This window comes from Manihot esculenta, chromosome 11 (genome assembly GCF_001659605.2).
Source record: "Manihot esculenta cultivar AM560-2 chromosome 11, M.esculenta_v8, whole genome shotgun sequence".
NCBI classification, from domain to species: Eukaryota; Viridiplantae; Streptophyta; class Magnoliopsida; order Malpighiales; family Euphorbiaceae; genus Manihot; species Manihot esculenta.
The window spans coordinates 6,325,657-6,348,471 of NC_035171.2; the positions used below are offsets into that span (position 1 = coordinate 6,325,657).

Sequence of the window (22,815 nt, forward strand, 5' to 3'; positions counted from 1 at the left end):
TTAATTAATAAAGTTTTATCTTTAGTCCATAAACTACCCCTTGTTCCAGTATCACTCAAATTTCTCAACCAAAATTATAAACAACTTTAACCATTAATTTACCTTTACTAAATACATTAAAAAACTAACAATTTATAGTCCTCGCGTGATTTACGACTCTATCACTCTTTGATTTAAGACTGGATGATCTTTGCAACTCTTCATATATTATAAAATTGTAATGGGTTTAAACATATGACAATCCATGCCTTACATTTTTCCTTCATTCACTACAAAAAAAAAGGGTCTATACCGGCGGTTTTTTAAGCCTACGGAGGCGGTTATAACCACCCCTACAATCAGTAGCGGCAGTTAGAGGAACCGCCGAACAACCGCCGGCAATGCCACCGTCTCTACAACGTAGCGGCGGTTTGTTGGTCCGACGGGGTAGGTGATTCCCGTAGCGGCGGTCATTTTAGCGGTGGTTTGTTGGTCCGACGGGGTAGGTGATTCCCGTAGCGGCGGTCATTTTAGAGGCGGTTTGTTGGTCCGACGGGGTAGGTGATTCCCGTAGCGGCGGTCATTTTAGCGGCGGTTTGTTGGTCCGACGGGGTAGGTGATTCTCGTAGCGGCGGTCATTTTAGCGGCGGTTTGTTGGTCCGACGGGGTAGGTGATTCCCGTAGCGGCGGTCATTTTAGCGGCGGTCTATTCCGCCTCTACGTCGCATTTGTAACTGAATCCATATTTGCCGGCAAAAATGTCGTAGCGACGGGCTTACCGGCGGTTGTAAACCGCCTCTATTATCATTCATAACTGGTTTTTGTATTTGCCGCCAAACAATTTGTAGTAGTGTATTTACCGGCCGAACGTGAACCGGCTCTAATACAATTTTGCAACAAAATTTTTTTCCGTGCCAAAATTTTGATCCTGCATATATTGGCTTTTTTTTTTCCTTGTATTTTCCAAACTATTACTTTATATATTTCATTAGTGTTGTGGGCTAATTTGCCACTAAAAATTGAAGGAGGGTTATAATGACTATGTGTTATATACCAATTTTTTTAATGGAATCATTTCCTTCATCAAATGAAAAAAGAACCAATTTAAATACATATATCAAATAAGTTAGAAAATGTACATAACAAGCACTTAAAAAAAGAAGTCTATTTCATTAATGTGCAATAAAATTTACCCAATAATAACTGTTTCTGCTTTTCAAAAACACTATGAATTCAATTGGCCAAAAGAACTACTTTTCTTAAAAAAATCCTAAGTCAATGGGTCAAAAGCAGATGACTAAATTTCAAATAATCTTAAAAGCTAACCATCTAGATATCATCTCCTGGGTTATGACTTGAGTGTGATGAAATATTGTTTGGAGAACAATGATCTTGATTAATTGCTTCCTCATTAATTTCCTGCAAATAACAATAATAATATTTAATTTCAATACTAGAGAGAATAAAATATTACACTGTAAGAATGAATGAAATTTGCCAAGCCATAATAATAATCAACTATCACTTGCAGTTCACATTTTCAACCAATATCACTATCAAAATAATACCAATTACTTATCTTGATTACTGCATTTCAAATTTTATACTTCAATACCCAAAAATCATGACACCTACAATTAAATAGCCTAAATATTATATAACCAAAGATAAAGTTGCAAAAGATTATAAATACCTCTAGAGCACCAGGAAATGTCTTGGAAATCCATGCTTTCAAACCATTTAAAGTTGTTGTTACTGTGTCATAATTTTTAGTCACTTCTTCCAATTGCTTCTCAAGAAATTCAATTTTTTTGGATTGGACAAAATCCGAAGATTCATTTCTTGCTCTCTTTCTACCATAATAACTAGTTGGAGTAGGACCAAGTCCAACATCTCTCACCCTACCATTGTGTTCTTCTCCCATAACTTCTTGAAAAACTTGTTCATTCAATTCAGATGAATCAATTGTAGCATCTTGACTTCTTTCACTTATTAGAGCACGGGCTTTTTCCTAAAAAATAATAATTTGAATAAGTAGAAGAATTTATAATTATTAAATACAAATTCTAAAATAAATTATACGTACAATCAGTTGTCTAACTTCATCATCAATATAAGTTCCATCCTTTCTCTTGTGAGTTTCTTCATAAAGAGTCAATCTATCAGGCACTTGTCCATTTTCATCAATCTATCAATCAAATGGTTCAATCTATTATAACAAAATATAAACAATAGTATATGCAATTTTAAATTTCACTCTAACTACTCATACCATTTCAAATTTTTTCCTTGCAAAGCTTTTTCTTCCACAAGTATGTGCATTTTTCTTCTTCTTTGCATTTGCTTTGTTAATCTCACTTAACTTCTGAAAAAAATATAAATTCACAATAGAAAAAAGAAACTTAATTCTAATAAGTAGACTTTAATATATATATATATATATATATATATATATAAAAGAAGAAGACTAGCATCTAAGTATTTACCTGACTCTTCTCAGTGAACCATGAATTTACAAGGGTTGCCCATTGATCTTCCATAACACCCTCAGGTGCATTTTCTATGATTTCATCCTTTGTCTTTGATAGATCATAATTTTCTTGCTTCAAGTCACCTTTATAATCTCTCCATTTTTTGTTCAATGACTTTAAAATCCAATCATCGGTTGCCTGACTCGAAGGATATGAAAACCTTTGCTGAAAATAGATGTACACATGAAATAAATAATTATACAATAAAATTTTAACTTTAACATATATTAAAGTTGAATTTAGAAAAGTAATACCTTGACAATGTCCAACATCTTCTTTTTAAATGTAGAAAATGCTTTATCATTCCATTTTCTTATGGATATGGGTGCAAGTTGTCCATTTTTTGCAATAACTCCTAGAAAGGAAGTAAGGGCAGCAGCTTCTTTTGTCCAAGGAGTACCAAATTCGTCTACTCCGATGACGATCTTCTCATTTGTATCCATATTCCAAATGCTTTTCATCACAGTTCTTCCTCGTTTTTTAAATCGATTACAATTTCCATCTTAATTAAAATTAAATCTATTAATTCTAAAAAAACTCATAATAACAATTAAATATCTGAAACAGAATACAGTACCCATGACAGCAGTAGAAAGCAGAGACATGGTCACTATTCATTTAATTTTAATAAATACAATTACCAATCATTTCCAAGTCGTCATTTTCATAAGCTTGTGTGTTGGGTCGGTCATTTGTTTGTTGATCGCCTTCCACTTGCTCCTGAGTTTCTGAACTAGTTCGCACTGTTCTCAAACCTCGAATACTTCTACTTCTTTGAGACATTGTCTATGCTACTAAGAAATCAAAAATATAACTTTACATACAATATTCTGCATATAAATAACATACAAGTGAAAATAAAATCATGGTAATTTTAAAAAAAAATCCTTTAATAAATAATAAAATTTAAAATCTTGAATATAATTTACACATAAATAATATCTTCTTCCCCTACATCATCCCTGACCCACTGTGGGTTTCCCTCAAAACTTGTAAAATGACTAATGTCATTTATAATATCAGTAGAATCATCTACTTCTTCATCTTTGCCCATGTCATACAAGTCTCGAGGTGTAACCTTTATAACTATATGCCAATTAGGACTATTAGGATCCTGCACATAAAATACTTGTTGAACTTGGGAAGAGAATACATAAGGATCATCATTTGCCTTCTCGCCCGTATGGATCAAGCGAGAGAAATTTACAAGGGTGAATCCAAATTCATCACACTTAATTCCAGCAGGATGATGAATATCATACCAATCACACCTAAATAAAACCACCTTAAAATTATCAAAATAATTTAACTCAATAATATCAGTTAATCTCCCAAAATATTCCAACCCTCCAGTTTCTGGTGTATTAACAACCCCACTATTTTGTGTCAATCGTTGATCCTCTCGTGATAAAGTATGGAATCTAATTCCATTAATTATATAGCCAGAGAATCTCCTGACAACATTATTAGGACCTCTACCAATGCTCAAAATATCCTCTGCGATGGATGAATCAGAATTTGCCAAAACCTAAATATAAGATATAATATATTAATATAAAAGAAATTAAATAATTTTCATAACATGATAAAGCAAGCAAATTAGTCTTACCCTATTTCGAAACCAATCATGAAACTTTTCATTCAGTAGTTTATATATAGCACTATTGTCAAGACGTGTACCTCGTCTACGTCTTCTTTTTTCAAAATCAATGAACTCTCTACATTCAATAAAAAAATTAATGAAATATTTATCTATTTAAAATGTTAAATAACTAAATATATCAAGAGATGTGTGAATATACTTACTGACGAAATGGCTCTATTGCATCAGAATGGCGTAACACATAACGATGTGCTTGTATCAATGATAAATCATCTAAAATGACATTCTCACCTTTTCCTATTGGTTTACCTAAACTAGAAAACAAGTATCTAACATTTTCATTTGGTGGATCGGGGTTTCTTAAGGGACGATTGAATCTAGACTCAACCCCTTGAAGATACCTTGAACAAAATGTTAAACACTCTTCAGCTGCATATCCTTCAGCAATCGATCCCTCAGGTTGGGCTTTATTGCGTACCATTGATTTTAAAATTACAAATGACCTATAATCAAATGAAAAATTATAATTGTGCAAACATTGAGAAAGAAATTAATAAAAATGAAATATAAACATAATGTATGTAAGTACCTTTCTAAGGGATACATCCATCTGTATTGCACTGGACCACCCATTCTAACTTCTTCCACCAAATGAATCATTAAATGAGGCATGATAGTAAAGAATGATGGAAGAAAAGTTTTCTCCATCTTGCAAAGTGTCAGTATGATTTGATTTTGAATTTTATCAAGATTTTTACTATCTATCACCTTCGAACATATTGATCTGAAGAAAGAAGCTACTTCGATGACAATTGAAATAACTTCTTTTGATGGACTACATGATTTTAATGCCACTGGAAGCAAGTATTGAATCAAAATATGGCAATCATGACTTTTAAGATTCACAACTTTATTCTCGTTCATTCTAACACACCTTGAAATATTGGAAGCATAACCATCAGACATTTTAACATTTTGTAAAACACCACATAGGATATTTTTCTCTCTTTTTGTTAATGTAAAAGAGGCTGGAGGCAATCTATGTTTACCATTTGGACAATTTTGGGCATGCAATTCACTCCTAATGCCCAATTCCTCCAAATCAAGGCGAGCATTCAAGTTGTCTTTTGATTTACCAGCCACATTCAAGAAAGTGTCTAGAAAATTATCACACACATTCTTCTCAATGTGCATAACATCTAGATTGTGGCGTAGCAAGTTATGTTGCCAATATGGTAATTCAAAAAAAATGCTTCTCTTCTTCCACCCTATTAATGAATCATCATTTCCTTCATTAGACCTTTTCTTCCTCTTTTTCATTTTTGATTGCTTGCCATATGTATGTTGAATTCTATCTAATTGATTCAACACATCACTACCATTCGCTCTTATAGGAGCTACCCGTAACTCTTCAGTGGCATCAAAAAATTCAGCTTGTTTACGAAATATATGATCCTCGGGTAGCCACCTACGATGACCCATGTAACATTGTTTCTTGCTATTATTTAGCCATATTGAACTAGTAGACGAAGCACAACAAGGACATGCAAATTTTCCTTTAGTGCTCCAACCAGACAACATTGCTAAGGCAGGCAAATCATTTAATGTCCACATCAAAGCAGCACGCAAAGAAAACCTTTCTTTCTTAAAAGAATCAAAAGTTGAGACACCACTCCATAATTCTTTTAATTCAGAAATCAAAGGCTGTAAATAAATATCAATATCATTCCCAGGACTGTTTTTTCCTGGAATAATCATTGATAAGATAAATGAAGATTGCTTCATGCAAATCCATGGTGGAGTGTTGTAAGGAATTAGTACAACCGGCCATGTGCTATGACTAGTGGACATTATTCCAAAAGGACTAAAACCATCACTACACAAACCAAGCCTCACATTACGTGGCTCCGAAGAGAAATCAGGATAACGAGCATCAAAAGCCTTCCAAGCTTCTCCATCTGCAGGATGCCTTAATAATCCATCCTTATTACGTCCATCTTCATGCCACCTCATTTCCTTAGCGGTTTCAGCAGAAGCATATATCCGTTGTAGTCTTGGAATTAATGGAAAGTAACGCAATACTTTAACCGGCTTTTTATTTGTTTTATTACTCTCATTATTCCCTTTATTTATTTTCCATCGTGAAGTTCCACAAACTTTACAAGATTCCTCATCCTTATTCTCACCCCAAAATAACATACAATCATGTTCACAAGAGTGGATTTTCTCGTAATTTAAACCTAATGCTTGAATTATTTTTTTGGATTCATAAACAGATTTGGGTAAAGTTGTTCCATCAGGAAATGCATCTATTAGTAACTCAAGAAGCATACCAAATGATTTTCCTGTCCATCCATTCAAGCATTTTAGGTGGTATAAATGAATCAGAAATGAAAGTTTAGAAAACTTCTTACACCCTGGATATAACTCTGCATCCACTTCTTTCAAAAATTTATGAATATCACTAGTTTCTCTATTTGATGTTTCATCTAATTGCTCATTACCAATTGGATTATTTTGGGGCTCCTCAATGCCATCTCCTAAGCTAGTTTCTATGACATTCACGTCCATTAGCGTGTCATTAATAGATGGAAGATTATCACGCAAGGCATCTTGCAATAACTCTACCATATTATCGCGTAACCTTGGAGGATTTAAGGTATGAGGACTGGGAACATGTTCAATTTCATTTCTATGGGAAATATCTAAAGGACAAGATGTATCACCCATATTAGAAGGTAACTCCTCCCCATGTAATATCCAAGTAGTGTATCCCCTCATAAAACCATCACAAATTAAGTGCTCTCTAACAATTTCAAGAGTTTGTTGTGAACAATTAACACACCGAATACATGGACACATTATTTTTCCATTACTAAAAGCATTACGCATGGCAAATTGAAGAAAATCTCGAACCCCATCCTTATAAGCAGTAGTAAATCTAGGCTGATTTAACCAACTCTTATCCATTTGTAATATTTTTTTGTCAAAAATGACAATACCTAAATAAAAATTCAGAATCACATAATTAATTTTCATTAAAGTGTACGAAGCAAAAAAAATAATGTATTACTACATTTCATTTAACAAATGTAAATTTATAAACAAAGGACAAAGAATTAAATTTATTATTTTTTAATTTAATATTATTTTTTATTAATTTAAACCTAATGCTTGAATTATTTTATTGGGCTTTATAGTCTTTTTTTTAGTTTAATATTATCTTTCAATAATTGAATTTGTAGTATTAAAACTCTATGAATAATAGTAGTAAATAAATTACAATAAAAAATGAAAACATGTGTGAACTAGCATACTACAACTGCCTTAGTTGGATTGTTTTACCTATTATTAATTTATTATTATTTTAAAAAACATACTTTATAACACGTGAACTTTATGTAAGCCACACTTTTAATTTAAAAATACATTAAGCAATAAAAAACAAACACATAATTAAGCTCTAATTACTCCAAAAGCTATCATTGCCTAGATATGTTAGAAAAGAAGGGAAAGTTAATCTTAATACAATCTAATGCAACCTGTAAACTGATAAACCTCTAAAAAGACATTGCATGTTGAAACAAAGATAAGGTTCTGCATCTGTAAGCCACTGCAGCACATCTGATATAATTTTTTTTTATTATTATTATTATTATTATTATTATTATTATTATTATTATTATTTTACATACAAAAAGATTTTATTAAATAAAGGGACATACAGCTTAAAGTTGCTTAAGAGAAAAAGCAACCACAGAACTACAAGTTTTCAACAAAACAAGAAAAACAGAGTAATGCAAAGCATGAGTTCAAGCTGTTTCTAAGTAGACCTTTAGTTACATGTTAATAATGGAAACAAAAACCAATATGATATTAAAGGACTAAGTGCTGGGAATTTAATTATGAGGAGCTCCAAATACTTGATCTTAATTGAATCAACTAGTTTGTCATTTTGGATGAGCTTCTCCTTAAAGATCTGATATATTTTTATTGATATCCTTACTAAACTAGTCATTAGGTGATGAGAAGTACAAGAAACAGACTATGGGTGTACATAATTGGTTTGAACCCGACAAAATCAATCCCCATGTTTTTGTACTTTATTAATTATACTTTTTAATTTAAATGCTATAATTTTGTTGTGTTCTTAGCTATAGTAAATTTTAGTTTTTGTATATACAACTAAAAAGTAGAGAACACATTTGTTCACACCTATTTTTCAACACTGATAAAGCAAACCAACAAATCTCATAAAATCAAATTAAATTCTAAGCAAAAACATAAAACAAAATCAGATACCAAGTAACAAACTTGCGAAAGATTATAAATAAAATTGAGAGAATTACCGTCAAAATATAGAAGCAAAAGGTGAAACCCAAACTTAATTTTGGCTGATCGGTTCCGAAATTGTACTCGACGCCAAAAATTTTAGGGATTCTAAAGCCAAAACTTGAACATAAGATAAAGGCAAAGGCATCAAAATCAATAATTAACTGAATAATCTAAAAATAAAACCATAAAACCTAACTCACAGATAAAAAGATTGGAGAATCTAGAAGCACAAATACCTTTATAGCTTAAGCAATGGACGTGGATTTATAGTGATGATTTCTGCGTTAGGTTAGATGGAAGAATTTGAAGCAGATAATGAAAGTAAGACAAGTGGTGAATGAGGGTCGGCTTTTAGTGGTGGTTGAAGAAGACTCTCTTGCTCGTGGTGAATTACAGAGACGTTTGATGGTGGTGGCAGTTCAATCGGTTTCAATTTTGTGTTAAGGGTTTATTTTGCTTTTTCAGTTCAAGGGTTTTTCACTCAAAATAATATTATTTTATTTAGTAATATTAATTATTAGAGCTGAAAAAAAAGTACCGCGAAAACTCATCACTTTTTTTTGACATAGCGCGAAAACTCATCCCGCCAAGTAGGGGTGAGCATAATTCGGTTCAAACCGAAAAAACCGACCGAATCGAACCGATTTAAAAATTTGGTTCGATTTTTTATATATTTCTGTTCGGTTCGGTTTTTAATTTTAGAAATTTCGATTATTTCGGTTCGGTTCGATTTTGATCAGAAAAAAACCGAAAAAATCGAACCGAACCGATTAGTAATAATAATATGTTTTTTCAATAATATAGAGAAATTAAATCATATTAAGATTAAAATATTTTAATTAAATTTTAAAATACTAAAAATAAAATGTAAAAAATAAAAAAATTATTAAAAATCGAAAACCGATCAAATCGAACCGAATCGAACCAAATCAGACCGGTTCGGTTCGATTCGATTTCTGACCAAAATCAGTTTCGGTTCGGTTTTCATAAACACTAGAATTTTGGTTTTCGGTTTATTCGGTTTGGTTCTGTTTTGAACCGAACTGACCGAATGCTCACCCCTACCGCCAAGCCAAAAAAAAAAAAAAAAGAAAATTATAGGCCGCCGTCTGGCATAATTTTTTGGCCGCTATCTAGCGGCGGTTACATTGTACGCTGCTACCTAATGCTGCTAATAGGTATCAAGAAGTTTATAGAGATGCTCCTTAAAACCGCCGCTACTTGAACGCCGGTATAGACCCTTTTTTTTGTAGTGATTAGTCTAAGAAACATTGATAGGATATCATCCCCAACTAGGAAAACTTGTATATCGCAACCATTCTAACGTATAAGCGATTCTATATGAGAAAATTCTAAAAAGATGATAATTAATTAGTATTTTTTAAAAAAAAAAATTTATATACAAATATATCAAAATTATTTATTTATTATATTGTATAAGCATCCTATATATAATACAGTTGTACTCTATAGTTTTTATTTTACTCTAAAAAGGCTAGAAATAACTTTTATGCTTAAAAGAAAATATTTTTTAAAAGTTTAATTGCAAATTAAGGAGAATATAAAAAAATCAAAAGATTTTAATATTTATAATAATATTTTAATATTTATAATAATATTTTCAAAATTTAAGAAGATCAAACATATATTTCTAACAAAAATAATATAAGGTCATGTATATAAGTTCTATAAAGTTAGAGGGCTAAAGATAAATATATAAAAATTGAAAATTTATAAAACCTATTGGTATATATATATATAAGTTGCAAAGCTTAGGGGCCATAGCCCTTTAAATTGTACATGTAGTTCCGTTCTATGCCTAACAAAATTTATGGAGAATTATGCATTATAAATTAAGATAATTATCAAGCATAATGTATTTTTATTTTTATTATTTAATAATAATAATATGAATTTATAGTATGATGTCGTTAGATATACATATATATGAGAGAATACTGTATTATTTATCTAATTTTTTTTAAAAAAAAAATAGGATTTAGTTAACTTTGTTGCACATTTATGGTTTGATGACATGAAAATATAATTCTTAATTAGTTATTTTTTTAATGGTTGCTGGAGCATTTTGACAATATTGCACAAAATTTTACTTAAAATGGATGGCCGTTTAACTATCTACTAAATTTATCTGATTAAACCTTCTTATAACAAATATCGATTAACTAATTTACTTGAACTAATTTCATCCGGTAGATAGAATTATTTATATAGTAATTTATCTGTTAAGCTAACTAAATATAAAATATAGCAAAAATAGAAAGTTAGATGTTACAACTCTCTAAGCTATAAATTCCAGAGCGCTTTTGGAGTGGATCATCATTGAGTAGTCCTCAATATCATTCATATTGCATGAAAAATCAAGCAAAAGAATAGATATTGAGGACTACTCAATTAAAGTTGATCAATCACCATGACCAACATCTTAGTATTTTTCTCATATAGTAAGACTCTTCTCATCTTAGGCTTTATTTTTCTATTAAATATAGAAAAAATTCATTGTGATATTGGCGTCGGTGGGCGTCGTGGCCGTGTTGAAGCTGCCGATGCATCTACTACTAAGGTTTTCGATATTACCACCTATGGTGCTAAGGGAGATGATAAGACTGATTGCACAATGGTGAGTTTCGACTGCATTATACATTATCTAATGACGAAGTTTTTTCTCATAACCAATCTCTAATAATCTATTCAATTATTTAGGCATTTATGAAAGCTTGGAAGGATTCATGCAAGAATGATGGTCCGGCAAAAATTCGTGTGCCTAAAGGGACTTTTATGACAGCGCCCATCACATTTCAAGGGCCTTGCAAAAGTACCAAGCCTATAATCGTTGAAGTTCAAGGAACTGTAAAAGGAACAAATGATTTGAGTAAATATACGGAGGATACTTGGTTTTTGTTTGAAAAGATTAATGGTGTTGTTCTCACCGGTGGAGGAACCTTTGATGGACAAGGATCTTCTGTTTGGAAGAACACTGACTGTGAGAAAAAAAAAGATTGTGGTAGACTTCCTACTGTAAGTATTTAAATATATTTAATTTTTCGATATAAAAAATCCTTAAACAAAATTAAAAATTACTAATTTCTTGATGTGATGCAGTCTATCAAGTTCCAAGGTGTAACCAATGCCGTTGTTTCCGAGATTACTTCCATCAACAGCAAACATTTTCACTTTCATATCACAGACTGTACTAATTTTAAAGCTAGTAATCTCAATATAGTGGCTTCTGGTGAAAGCCCTAATACTGATGGGATGCATATTAGTGATACTAATGGTGTTGTAGTAACTAATAGCAAAATTGGAACCGGTGATGATTGCATTTCCATTGGACAAGGAGTCACCAATGCTGCCATCTCTAAAATCTTTTGTGGTCCAGGCCACGGCCTTAGGTAGGTTTGTGTATGTATATACACTAATACAATATAGCTGGTGAATTTAACGCTTATCTAATTATTTAATTTCTTGTATTGCAATAGTATTGGGAGCCTTGGCAAGTATAAAAATGAAGCAGATGTTAAAGATGTTACAATAAGTGATTGTACATTATTCAACACAACAAATGGCCTGAGGATCAAAACTTGGGCTGACTCTCCACCAAGCGCAGCTTCAAGCATTACTTTTAAAGATATTATCATGAAATCAGTTAAGAATCCTATCATCATTGATCAAAAGTATGGTTCTCGCAGCAGTACAAAGGTAATTTATGATTTGATATTAGTCAAATTAATATCAATATTACTCATACATTAATTTAATTAACTTAATGTATTTATGGATTTCAATTTTTGCAGCCATCACGTGTGAAAATTTCTAATGTTCATTACAACAATATTAGGGGAACCTCGACCTCAAAAGTTGCAGTCAATTTTTTATGTAGTCCGTCCGTGCCGTGTGAAAAGATTGAATTAGATGATGTTGATTTGACCTATACAGGCATTAAGAAGTCTAAATCACCCATTTCAGCTTCATGTGTAAACGCTAAAGTTACTTTTATTGGAGCACATCCTCCGGGCTGTGAATAACTTTAAAATTTATTGTAGTAATTAATTATTCATTTGCATACAAATTTTATCGGCGCTGGAGGTTCCCTCCTACTGGTTGCTCCATGGCTATATAGACAGTAAATGGCATGGCATCTTTCCTTGCTTATATTCTCAGTCGGGACTATGCTTGGCGATGGTAAGGTGTGTATTATGCTTTCGCTTTGATATCTGCCATTTCTGGTTTTCCTTCCTTAAGCCTTGTTTTTCGGGTGTTGAGTTGTGTTTTTAGGTTGTTTGGATGCTTTGATTCTGGCATACAAGCTGTTCTTTCGTTCCTTGTCCTCTGTTCGATGATCGTTGACAATGCTGGTTTGGACGGGATGATTTTGAAAGGCGATGCTGGGATAGGCAGTGCTGTTGTGAGTTGGGCTTGGTTTTCAATGGAAATTTCTTTATTGGACCTTGTAACTAGTTGCCCATTTGGACTTTCAATGTAATCTTGCATGATCAAAAAATAAATTTTCAATCCCCCGTTATAACTATTAAAAGACAATAATAGAAAATTAATAGTTATAAAATACAAAAACAATTTAACTATTAACCACAAATCAAACAACCTCTCCATGAATACTATCACATGGCAAAAGAAATTTTTAGATATATGATGATTTTTATTTAAATTTTCTTTTTTTCCAAAGATATTACTTCATTGATGAATTAACAAATATAAACCCAACATACAATCAAAAACATCTTGCCAAATAAAAAGAAAATTAAAGTTGAGATTCTCTCCCTAGACTCATATGTAGAGAGGGAGTAAAAAAACTAAGTTTGAATCTCCGTAAAAGTCAATATATAAATTTCATTATAAACAATAGCTATAATGATTTCACTGGACATAAAACAAATACGCAAAACAATTTTCTAATTTTCATGTAGAACACATTATATCTTATTATTAAACTAATAATTCAATTTGTCAAACATTCATCATATAAGAGATTTTTTTTTAATTGGAGTATAAAGACTCGAATTTGGGTCTACCAAGTCAGTATATTATTTTAGCTACTAAACCATGACATATTAAATAAAAGGTTTAAAGATTTATTTCTCCTTCTCTTTACATATTTTGTCAGCACTGAAAATACACTATTTTATTGTTTAAAAGTACATTGAATTATTCAATATACAGAAATATTTAGCTGTCACCCTTATCTATTTTGCTTTGGTAAGAAAAAAAGAGAAAAAAAAAAGGTCAGAAGTTTTTCCTTTCTTTCACTTTCAAAAAATTAATGTTTAAAAGGCTTTAAAAATGGACGGTTGATCCAAAATTAACAGGTTTTCATGAAGTAATCAAATAAACGGAATGGGTGGAAGCAATGGAAGAAGAGATTAAGATGATAACGAAGAATGAAACATGGGAACTAGTTCACAAGCTAAAAGATAAAGAAGTTATTAGGCAGAAATGTGTCTACAAGATCAAGTACAATGAGGATGGTTCAATGCATGAAAGCAAAGCAATATTAGTGGCAAAACGATACTTTCAACAGCCTGGAATAAACTATTCCAAAACATTCTCACCAGTGGTATATATGGAGACGATTAGAGTAGTGCTAGGAGTAGCCGCACGACTCAAATTCCAAGTTTATCAATTAGATGTCAAGTCTGCTTTTCTTGATAGGGAGCTCGAAGAAGAAGCATACGTTGAGAAACCCCAAGGCTACATTATTCAAGGAAAAGAAGACATGGTTTACAAGCTTAAAGAAGGCATTATATGGACTAAAGTAAGCACCTCGGGCATGGAATCACAAGATTGATAAGCATTTGCTTCACAAATACTTCATCAAAAGTCCTAGCTAGCCATCACTCTATATCAACGTACGAGATCTAAAAGATTTCTTAATCTTATGTCTCTATATGGATGACTTGATATTCACAAGCACAAACACTGAGATGATGGAGGAGTTCAAGAAACCTATGATGGAAGAAGATGAGATTACTTATCTTGGCCTCGTGAAGTACTTCCTTGGAATGCAGGTGAAGCAATAGCCAGGACAAATATTCCTATCTTAAGAAAAATATGCAAAAGAACTACTCAAGAAGTTCAACATGGCAAATTGCAAACCACTAGCAACACCTATGGCACAAAATGAAAAGTTGAAGAAGGATGATAATCATGAAAGGGTGAATGGGGCAACATTTTGAACTCTGGTTGAATCACTCATCTATCTCACAAATACAATGCCTGACATAGTTCATGTTGTGAGCATTGTTTCAGGGTAAATGAGCCAACCAAGTAAAGGAAATTTGACAGCTACCAAGAGATACTCTGCTATATCATAGGAACTAAGAGCTTTTGTATTCTTTATAAGTGTGAGGAAGAATCAAATCTCATTGGCTATTGATCAAGCATAATTTAGCCACATTTTTATCATAATTATTGTTGCTTATTTACACATTTTTTAGTTTAATTTATGGTTTTTATCTTGTTTTTATAGAAAAGAAAGAAATTAGAAAATGGGAGAAAAAGTGCAGAAAAAGTACAGAAGGATGATTTGCCCAGTGATTTGCCCAAGATCACTAGCTAAACTGCTCCAATCACTGCCCAGATCAAGCTAAAGCAGAAACCCGGAGGCAACAGACAGCAGTGATATGGGCAGTGATTTGCCCAAGAAACTCGAAGATCACTGGCCAAATCACTCGCAGAGACATAGAGGACCGACTCACAGAGAAGCGATCTGGTCAGTGATTTGCCCAATCACTTGAAGAAACTGGTCAAATCACCGGGCAAATCACTTTGACAGCAGAAACTTACAGCAGAGCGGGAAAATGGGCAGAAAACAGAAATCTGAATTTTCAGAAGTCCAAATCCAATCCAATCACTTCCAACACAAAACCAAGAGCCACGAAAGAGTCTCTCAACCAAGGAATTCCAATTGCAATTAAAATCAACATCAAAAGAGGAGTCAAACACCAAATCAAAGATGGATTTTGAAACCCTAGATGGATGGAAATCTGCAGCTATAAAAGGAGAGCCTCCAAACCAGCAAGCCATCTTCTGATCAGCAACTCAACTCGTCAGAAACTCTCCAGAAATTCTGCAGCTTCTTCCCTTTTTCTCTTCTTTCTTTTGTATATTTTGCCCACCATGAGTGGCTAGTTTCATTCTTTTCTAGTTGAAGTTGGTGAATTTCAGATTTTGTGATGAATTGGGAGATTTAAATCTCCATTGTTAAACTCTTATTTACTTTCAATATTTATGCAATTTGATCTTTCCATAATTATTATTTTGCTTTTAGAATCAATAAGGGCCCATTGCTTTTAAATTGCTTAAGTAATATTGTTTGAATAATTTAGGTCCGTAATTGCTTAGATTGTTCAAATACATATTTAATCAAATTGCATAATCTAAACTTGACCACGCGGTTGGCAAGGATAGAATTGGGTTTCTCTAAGTCTTAATGCAGTCAACAGTTGTTCGATGCTATAATGCCCCAAGGACGTTCCTTGGCAACTTGTTGATTAGTGTTTGATTAGCGAACGTTTCCTAATCAAACTAGAACTAAGGAGGAATTTGGATTGTGAGAAGCGTCTTCCACATCCTAAACCAATTTATTGAGATAAATAGGAGTATTAAAGAATCAATGATCAATTCTAAACAGTCTGAAATAGATCCATACTTCAACTAGAAAGCTTTTCATCCATTGATTTACTCATCTTTAAATTATTGCTTTCTTTTGCTATTTAGTGTTAATCTATCAACTCAAACCCCCCTCTTTTACTTACTTGTTATTACTTGCCTTAGTCATTATTAGGAAGATACTTGGTGTCAATTCCCTGTGGTTCGACCCTATTGCCACTATTTACAAATTTATTTGTGATTGATAATAGGTTATTTTTGACGGCTTCGACAACCGCCTATCAAAAATTGGCGCCGTTGCCGGGGAATTGATTTAAACTAATTTATTTTCCCTTTATGACCAGGTCTGGCCGTAAAGACAGTCTTCTTTACGACCCAGAGATTGAAAAAACTGCCAAGAGCTTAAGGAAGCAAGCAAATTTGAGGAACCAAGCCTCAAAACCATCTTCATCAACAACTCCACCTCACAGACCACCTACTGCCCCTGCTGAAGAAATTTCTGCACCAGCAGAAACTTCCACCACCGCACCTGCTACAGCAGAATTTTTACCAGAGACCGAATTTCTGGTCATGGCAGAAAATCCAGCAATGGCAGCACCACCTGCTGCACATGTAGAAGCTGAAAATCAAGCAAGAAACGTGCCCATCCAAGCACCACAGCCACAGGAGAGAACTCTTGGAGAGTTAGCTGAACCAGCAGGAGATCAAGCACCCTTATGCATTGAATATCCCCTATTGACAGCACCATTCGAGCTAAGGACAGGTCTGATTCATCTCCTTCCTAAATTCAGAGGCCTAGAGAATGAAGATCCTCACAAGCATTTGAAGGCATTCCACGTTGTGTGCTCAACTATGAGACCCCAAGGCATTCCAGAAGACGATATCAAGCTTAGAGCCTTCCCTTTTTCCCTTGAAGACTATGCCAAAGAATGGCTATTCTACTTGCCACCCGGATCCATCACATCATGGGCTAATATGGTAAGAGCATTCTTGAGAAAATTCTTTCCAACCTCAAAAGCCATAGGCATCCGTCGGGAAATAAGTGGCATAAAGCAAAAGCACTCTGAAGGCTTGTATGAGTACTGGGAGAGGTTCAAAAAGTTGTGCACAAGCTGCCCTCGGCATGATATTTCTGACCAATCTCTCATTGAGTACTTCTATGGAGGTTTGCTACCCTCAGAGAGAAAATTTATTGACGCAGCCTGTGGAGGAACAATTGAAAAAAAATCACCTCGAGAGATGAGGGACTTAATTTCCTCCATGGCTGCAGCTTCTCAACAATTTGGAGACCAAGAGCTGCCAACAAGGAATGTAAATGAGGTGAGTAATTCCACTTTATCATCCCAACTTTCTGAACTCACCAATGCTGTCCGTAGCCTTGTTGTGAGTCAAGCCCAACAAGTCCAGCAGATTCAGCAGCCCAAGACATGTGGAATATGTGCCAACAACCACCCAACTGATCTATGTCCTTCCCTTCAAGAGGAGGACCAGCAAGTTAATGCTGTTGGAGGTTTCAATGGGCAAAGAAGGTATGATCCCTATTCTAATACTTATAATCCAGGTTGGAGGGACCATCCAAATTTCAGTTATGCAAGGGGAAATCAATATCCAAACTACCAGCAAAGAAATCAAGCTCAAGCTGCACCTCAGAATTCCAATGCATCTCTTGAAGAGATTGTGAAAAATTTGGCAAATACTGTGCAGAATCTTGAGAAACAAATGGGGCAAATGGCTTCATCCTTGAACAAAATTTAATCACAAGGAAAGCTACCTTCCCAAACTGAGATAAATCCAAGACAAAATGTTAGCGCCATCACATTAAGGAGTGGAAAGGAGTTGCAAGACAATAGGGCTGAAAAATTGCAAAAACAGGGCATGGAAGAAATTCTGCCAGAAAGTGATCAGGGCAGTGATTTGCCCAGTTCACTAGTAGAAACTGACCCGATCGCTGGTCAAACTGAGCTGTCCAGCAGTGATTTGCCCAAATCACCAGAGAAGGCAGAATCCAGTCAAAGGCAGAAACAGCAACCAGCAGAAAAATTCAAGATACCTCCTCCCTTCCCAAAGAGATTTGCAAAGTCCCAAAAGGAGAAAGAGGAAAAAGAGATATTGGAGACACTCCGCAAGGTGGAAATCAACATTCCCCTACTTGATGCTGTAAAGCAAATTCCAAGGTATGCCAAGTTTCTCAAAGAGCTATGCACCAACCGAAGGAAACTTGCTGAACGTGAAAAGGTAAGTGTGGGGGAGTGTGTTTCAGCTGTAATCCAAAGGAAACTTCCAACCAAATGCAAGGATAGAGGGATGTTCGCGGTTTCATGCAAGATAGGCAATGTGGGAATAAAGAAGGCCATGTGTGACCTTGGAGCTTCAATAAATGTCATGCCACTTTCCATTTTTAACTTGTTGAATGCAGGTACACTCAAGGGCACCAGTATTGTGATCCAATTGGCTGACCGATCCGTTGTCCATCCCAAGGGAGTGCTAGAAGATGTGTTGGTACAAGTTGACCAACTAGTCTTCCCAGCAGATTTTTATGTGATTGACATGGAGGAGGATAAGGGCAACATCACCTCTGACATCTTACTTGGGATACCATTCTTGAGCACAGCAAGAACAAAAATTGATGTGCATGATGGCACATTGACTATGGAGTTTGAAGGGGAAGTTATCAAATTTAATGTTTATGATGCCATTAAATTCCCCAATGATGTTTCTCCTGTTTATGGCCTTGATGTTATTGATGATTTAAGTCAAGAAATTTTTTATTTTGATCAAGAAAACTTACTTTATGAAGGTCTTTGCAGGAAAGGAGAAGTGGACAGCAACATCACTGAAGCAGAAAAAACAGCAGACTGCTGTAACTTGCTGGATGTGGGTGATTTGCCCAGTGATTTGCCCAGACCACCAGATAATCTGCTCAAATCACAGACCAAATCACTGGAGCAGACAAACTTGATAGAAAGTGATTTGCCCAGACCACCAGATAATCTGCCCAAATCACAGCCCAAATCAGACAGCAAACAGCAGAAATCAGTACTAGAACTGAAACCATTGCCAAGCCACCTCAAATATGCCTACTTGGGAGCTGGAAATTTACTTCCAGTCATTATTTCTAACCAGCTCAGCCAAGAAGAAGAGGAAAAGCTCCTTGATGTGTTAAAGAAGCACAAAAAAGCAATTGGGTGGACCTTGGAAGACATAAAAGGCACCTCAAGACCATTCGGTGGAGGCTCATTTCACCAGAATCAGAGACAGGATGCGGCACATGAAGCTATTGACGTACGGAGTCGACAAACAAGCAAGGTTTTCAAGGTTAATGGGCATCGTTTGAAGAGATTCAATGAAGGTTTTACTGTCCATATTGTGGAGGAGGTTCCCCTAGATCCCCCTTCCCAAGACTGCTGAGCAAGACACTGAAGTCCAGCCCAAGACAGAAAACAGGGCGCTACTGGGAGGCAGCCCAGATGTAGTGATTTGCCCAGTGATTTGCCCACTGCTTGCCCAAATCGCCGGGCAAATCGACTGAATATACCATAGTCACAAGTGATCGGGGCAGTGATTTGCCCAATTGCCCAGATAATTTGACCAAGATCACCGGTCCAATCGCAAAATCAAGCACATCATCAGAAAAGGGCGTGAACAGTACCAGCCCAGCAACTGCAAAGGAGAAGCGGTCTGGCCAAGTGATTTGCCCACTGCTTATCCAAATCATTGGTCAAATCACCCTGTCAAGAATCCAGAGGGCCAGCATTAAATGATCAGGGCAGTTCACATACCCAAATCACTTTAAGTAGTTCTTTTCTTTTACTCTTTTACTTTTTACGCTATCTACTGTTTTTATCTCTTCTTCTTCAAGATTTCTCCTCTCCGACCCACCACTCACCCACCTGCAAACTCAAGACCACAATGGTAAGAATTAAGATGAAGGCCACCGGCGGACCGTTCATGTGGAAGAAACTAGGGCTGCCGAGACCCATCCCCTCCGACAGTGATGACGAAGCGCGGGACACCCCTCCACCAGCCACCACCAGCACTGAAACACCACCGGCCACTGGAACAGAGACAGGACGCACCGACTCACCGGCTGTCCAGACATATGACCGGCAAAGGAAACGGCCAAGAACGCCGACACCACCTCCACCGTCCACATCCCCAATAACCCCGACGGCGAACCCTAAGGGCGAAACGCCACCAGAGGCCACCACTTCCTCCGGCCACGGCCAGAAACGGCCAAGAACTCAGTCGCCACCTCCACCGCCGAGATCAGAGCCAGAACCAGAAACCACCATTGCCACACATCCTGCAGGTCATGAGGAAGGCGATGCAACCACTGATGTGCCCAGCAATTTGCCCACTGATGCGCCCACTAGTACGCCCAGTAATTTCACCAGCAATGTGCCAAGCGCTATGCCCAGCGATGTGCCCACTAATGCGCCCACGGACTTGCCAAGTGATACAGATAGCGATTTGCCCAGTGATTTGCCCAGTGCTTGCCCAAGTCACTGGTCAAATCACCCACAGGCCAGGAAGTCCCTTTCCCTTTTCTCCTTCATTTCTCTATATATATATTCAAACATTGAGGACAATATTTGGGATAGGTGTGGGGGCACTGGAGAGTATTTATTCACTGATCACACCATCTTTTGATTTCTTTTTTTTCCTATTTTGTTTCTTACTGTTTCTTTTTGTTTCTTTTTGCATTATTCTTACCCCTTTTTGCACACACCAGAATTTTTTTTTTCACACTTTTTGCACACACACACAGAATTTTGTCTTAGCTTTTTCTCTACTCAACATAGATAACAAGGTTAAAAGAGTTTCCTTATCTCATGACCCCATTGATTTGCCACCCCTTTAAGCCTAAATTGAATCATTCACAGTATGTTACCTTCACTTAGAAAGTTCTTTACTTGAATTGAATCCTTAAATTTGTTGTGGTCAAGGGAAATAAAAATAAAAATACATGCAAATAAAAAGCTAGTGTAACTCCCTATGAGCTGATTTGCCCAAACTATCATGACAAACCAGCACAAAGCACAAATCACAAACTTGTTCCAATGGTCTAAGACTATGAACTGAGCCTAATAGCCACTTGGAGAAGTAACTGACTGAGTAACCGGGGGTGTATCACCCATGTACACAATCGCGTAAAAAGGTCAGTAACTTTTTCAAGCAAATAAGTTTCGATGGTCTAGACTATGAACAGAGCTAGTAGCCACTTGAACAAGTGACTAACTGAGTAACCGGGGGTGTATCACCCATGTACACAATCGCGTAAAAAGGTTAGTGACTTTTTCAGGCAAGGATAAGAATAAGTGCTGCTGAAAATAAAAACAAAAATAAAAAGAAATAGAGAAGAAAAGGGGCGAGTCACTCCTAGGGGTTGCATTAAAACTAACATAAAGGCATAAGCATGATTGAGTCAAAAACCTTTCTCTTGACCATGGTAGGTGAAAGGAAACAAGGAAAGGAGAGGATGACCTTAGTGCATGTACTCTATACTGTGATACTTCAGTTTAGGAGTCTAGGGGGAGCTGATTAAGTGGAACTTAGGCTCTAAAGAAAAAGGGGGCTTGATTGGCTAAGTTATTTATTGCTTGAGGACAAGCAAAAAGTTAGGTGTGGGGGTATTTGATCAAGCATAATTTAGCCACATTTTTATCATAATTATTGTTGCTTATTTACACATTTTTTAGTTTAATTTATGGTTTTTATCTTGTTTTTACAGAAAAGGAAGAAATTAGAAAATGGGAGAAAAAGTGCAGAAAAAGTACAGAAGGATGATTTGCCCAGTGATTTGCCCAAGATCACCAGCTAAACTGCTCCAATCACTGCCCAGATCAAGCTAAAGTAGAAACCAGGAGGCAACAGACAGCAGTGATATGGGCAGTGATTTGCCCAAGAAACTCGAAGATCACTGGCCAAATCACTCGCAGAGACATAGAGGACCGACTCACAGAGAAGCGATCTGGTCAGTGATTTGCCCAATCACTTGAAGAAACTGGTCAAATCACCGGGCAAATCACTTTGACAGCAGAAACTTACAGCAGAGCGGGAAAATGGGCAGAAAACAAAATCTGAATTTTCAGAAGTCCAAATCCAATCCAATCACTTCCAACACAAAACCAAGAGCCACGAAAGAGTCTCTCATCCAAGGAATTCCAATTGCAATTAAATTCAACATCAAAAGAGGAGTCAAACACCAAATCAAAGAGGGATTTGAAACCCTAGATGGATGGAAATCTGCAGCTATAAAAGGAGAGCCTCCAAACCAGCAAGCCATCTTCTGATCAGCAACTCAACTCGTCAGAAACTCTCCAGAAATTATGCAGCTTCTTCCCTTTTTCTCTTCCTTTCTTTTGTGTATTTTGCCCACCATGAGTGGCTAATTTCATTCTTTTCTAGTTGAAGTTGGTGAATTTCAGATTTTGTGATGAATTGGAGATTTAAATCTCCATTGTTAAACTCTTATTTACTTTCAATATTTATGCAATTTGATCTTTCCATAATTATTATTTTGCTTTTAGAATCAATAAGGGCCCATTGCTTTTAAATTGCTTAAGTAATATTGTTTGAATGATTTAGGTCCGTAATTGCTTAGATTGTTCAAATACACATTTAATCAAATTGCATAATCTAAACTTGACCACGCGGTTGGCAAGGATAGAATTGGGTTTCTCTAAGTCTTAATGCAGTCAACAGTTGTTCGATGCTATAATG

The 22,815-nt window shown here is 35.4% G+C and overlaps 2 protein-coding genes across 2 annotated transcripts; one reads left to right on the top strand and one right to left on the bottom strand.

The window, feature by feature from the left end:
• Positions 1-3,435: 3,435 nt before the first annotated feature.
• LOC122724989 lies at positions 3,436-7,083 on the bottom strand. Its single transcript, XM_043961384.1, has 5 exons — positions 6,315-7,083; positions 4,703-6,194; positions 4,317-4,616; positions 4,120-4,228; positions 3,436-4,038 (listed from the first exon to the last, which is right to left on the bottom strand). Exons 1-5 carry the CDS (start codon positions 7,081-7,083, stop codon positions 3,436-3,438), a joined length of 3,273 nt encoding a protein of 1,090 aa, XP_043817319.1.
• A 1,680-nt stretch (positions 7,084-8,763) lies between these two features.
• On the top strand, positions 8,764-12,949 carry LOC122724990 (exopolygalacturonase-like). Its single transcript, XM_043961385.1, has 8 exons — positions 8,764-8,848; positions 10,956-11,086; positions 11,170-11,484; positions 11,569-11,858; positions 11,946-12,165; positions 12,261-12,452; positions 12,587-12,648; positions 12,742-12,949. Exons 1-8 carry the CDS (start codon positions 8,764-8,766, stop codon positions 12,947-12,949), a joined length of 1,503 nt encoding a protein of 500 aa, XP_043817320.1.
• Positions 12,950-22,815: the final 9,866 nt, after the last annotated feature.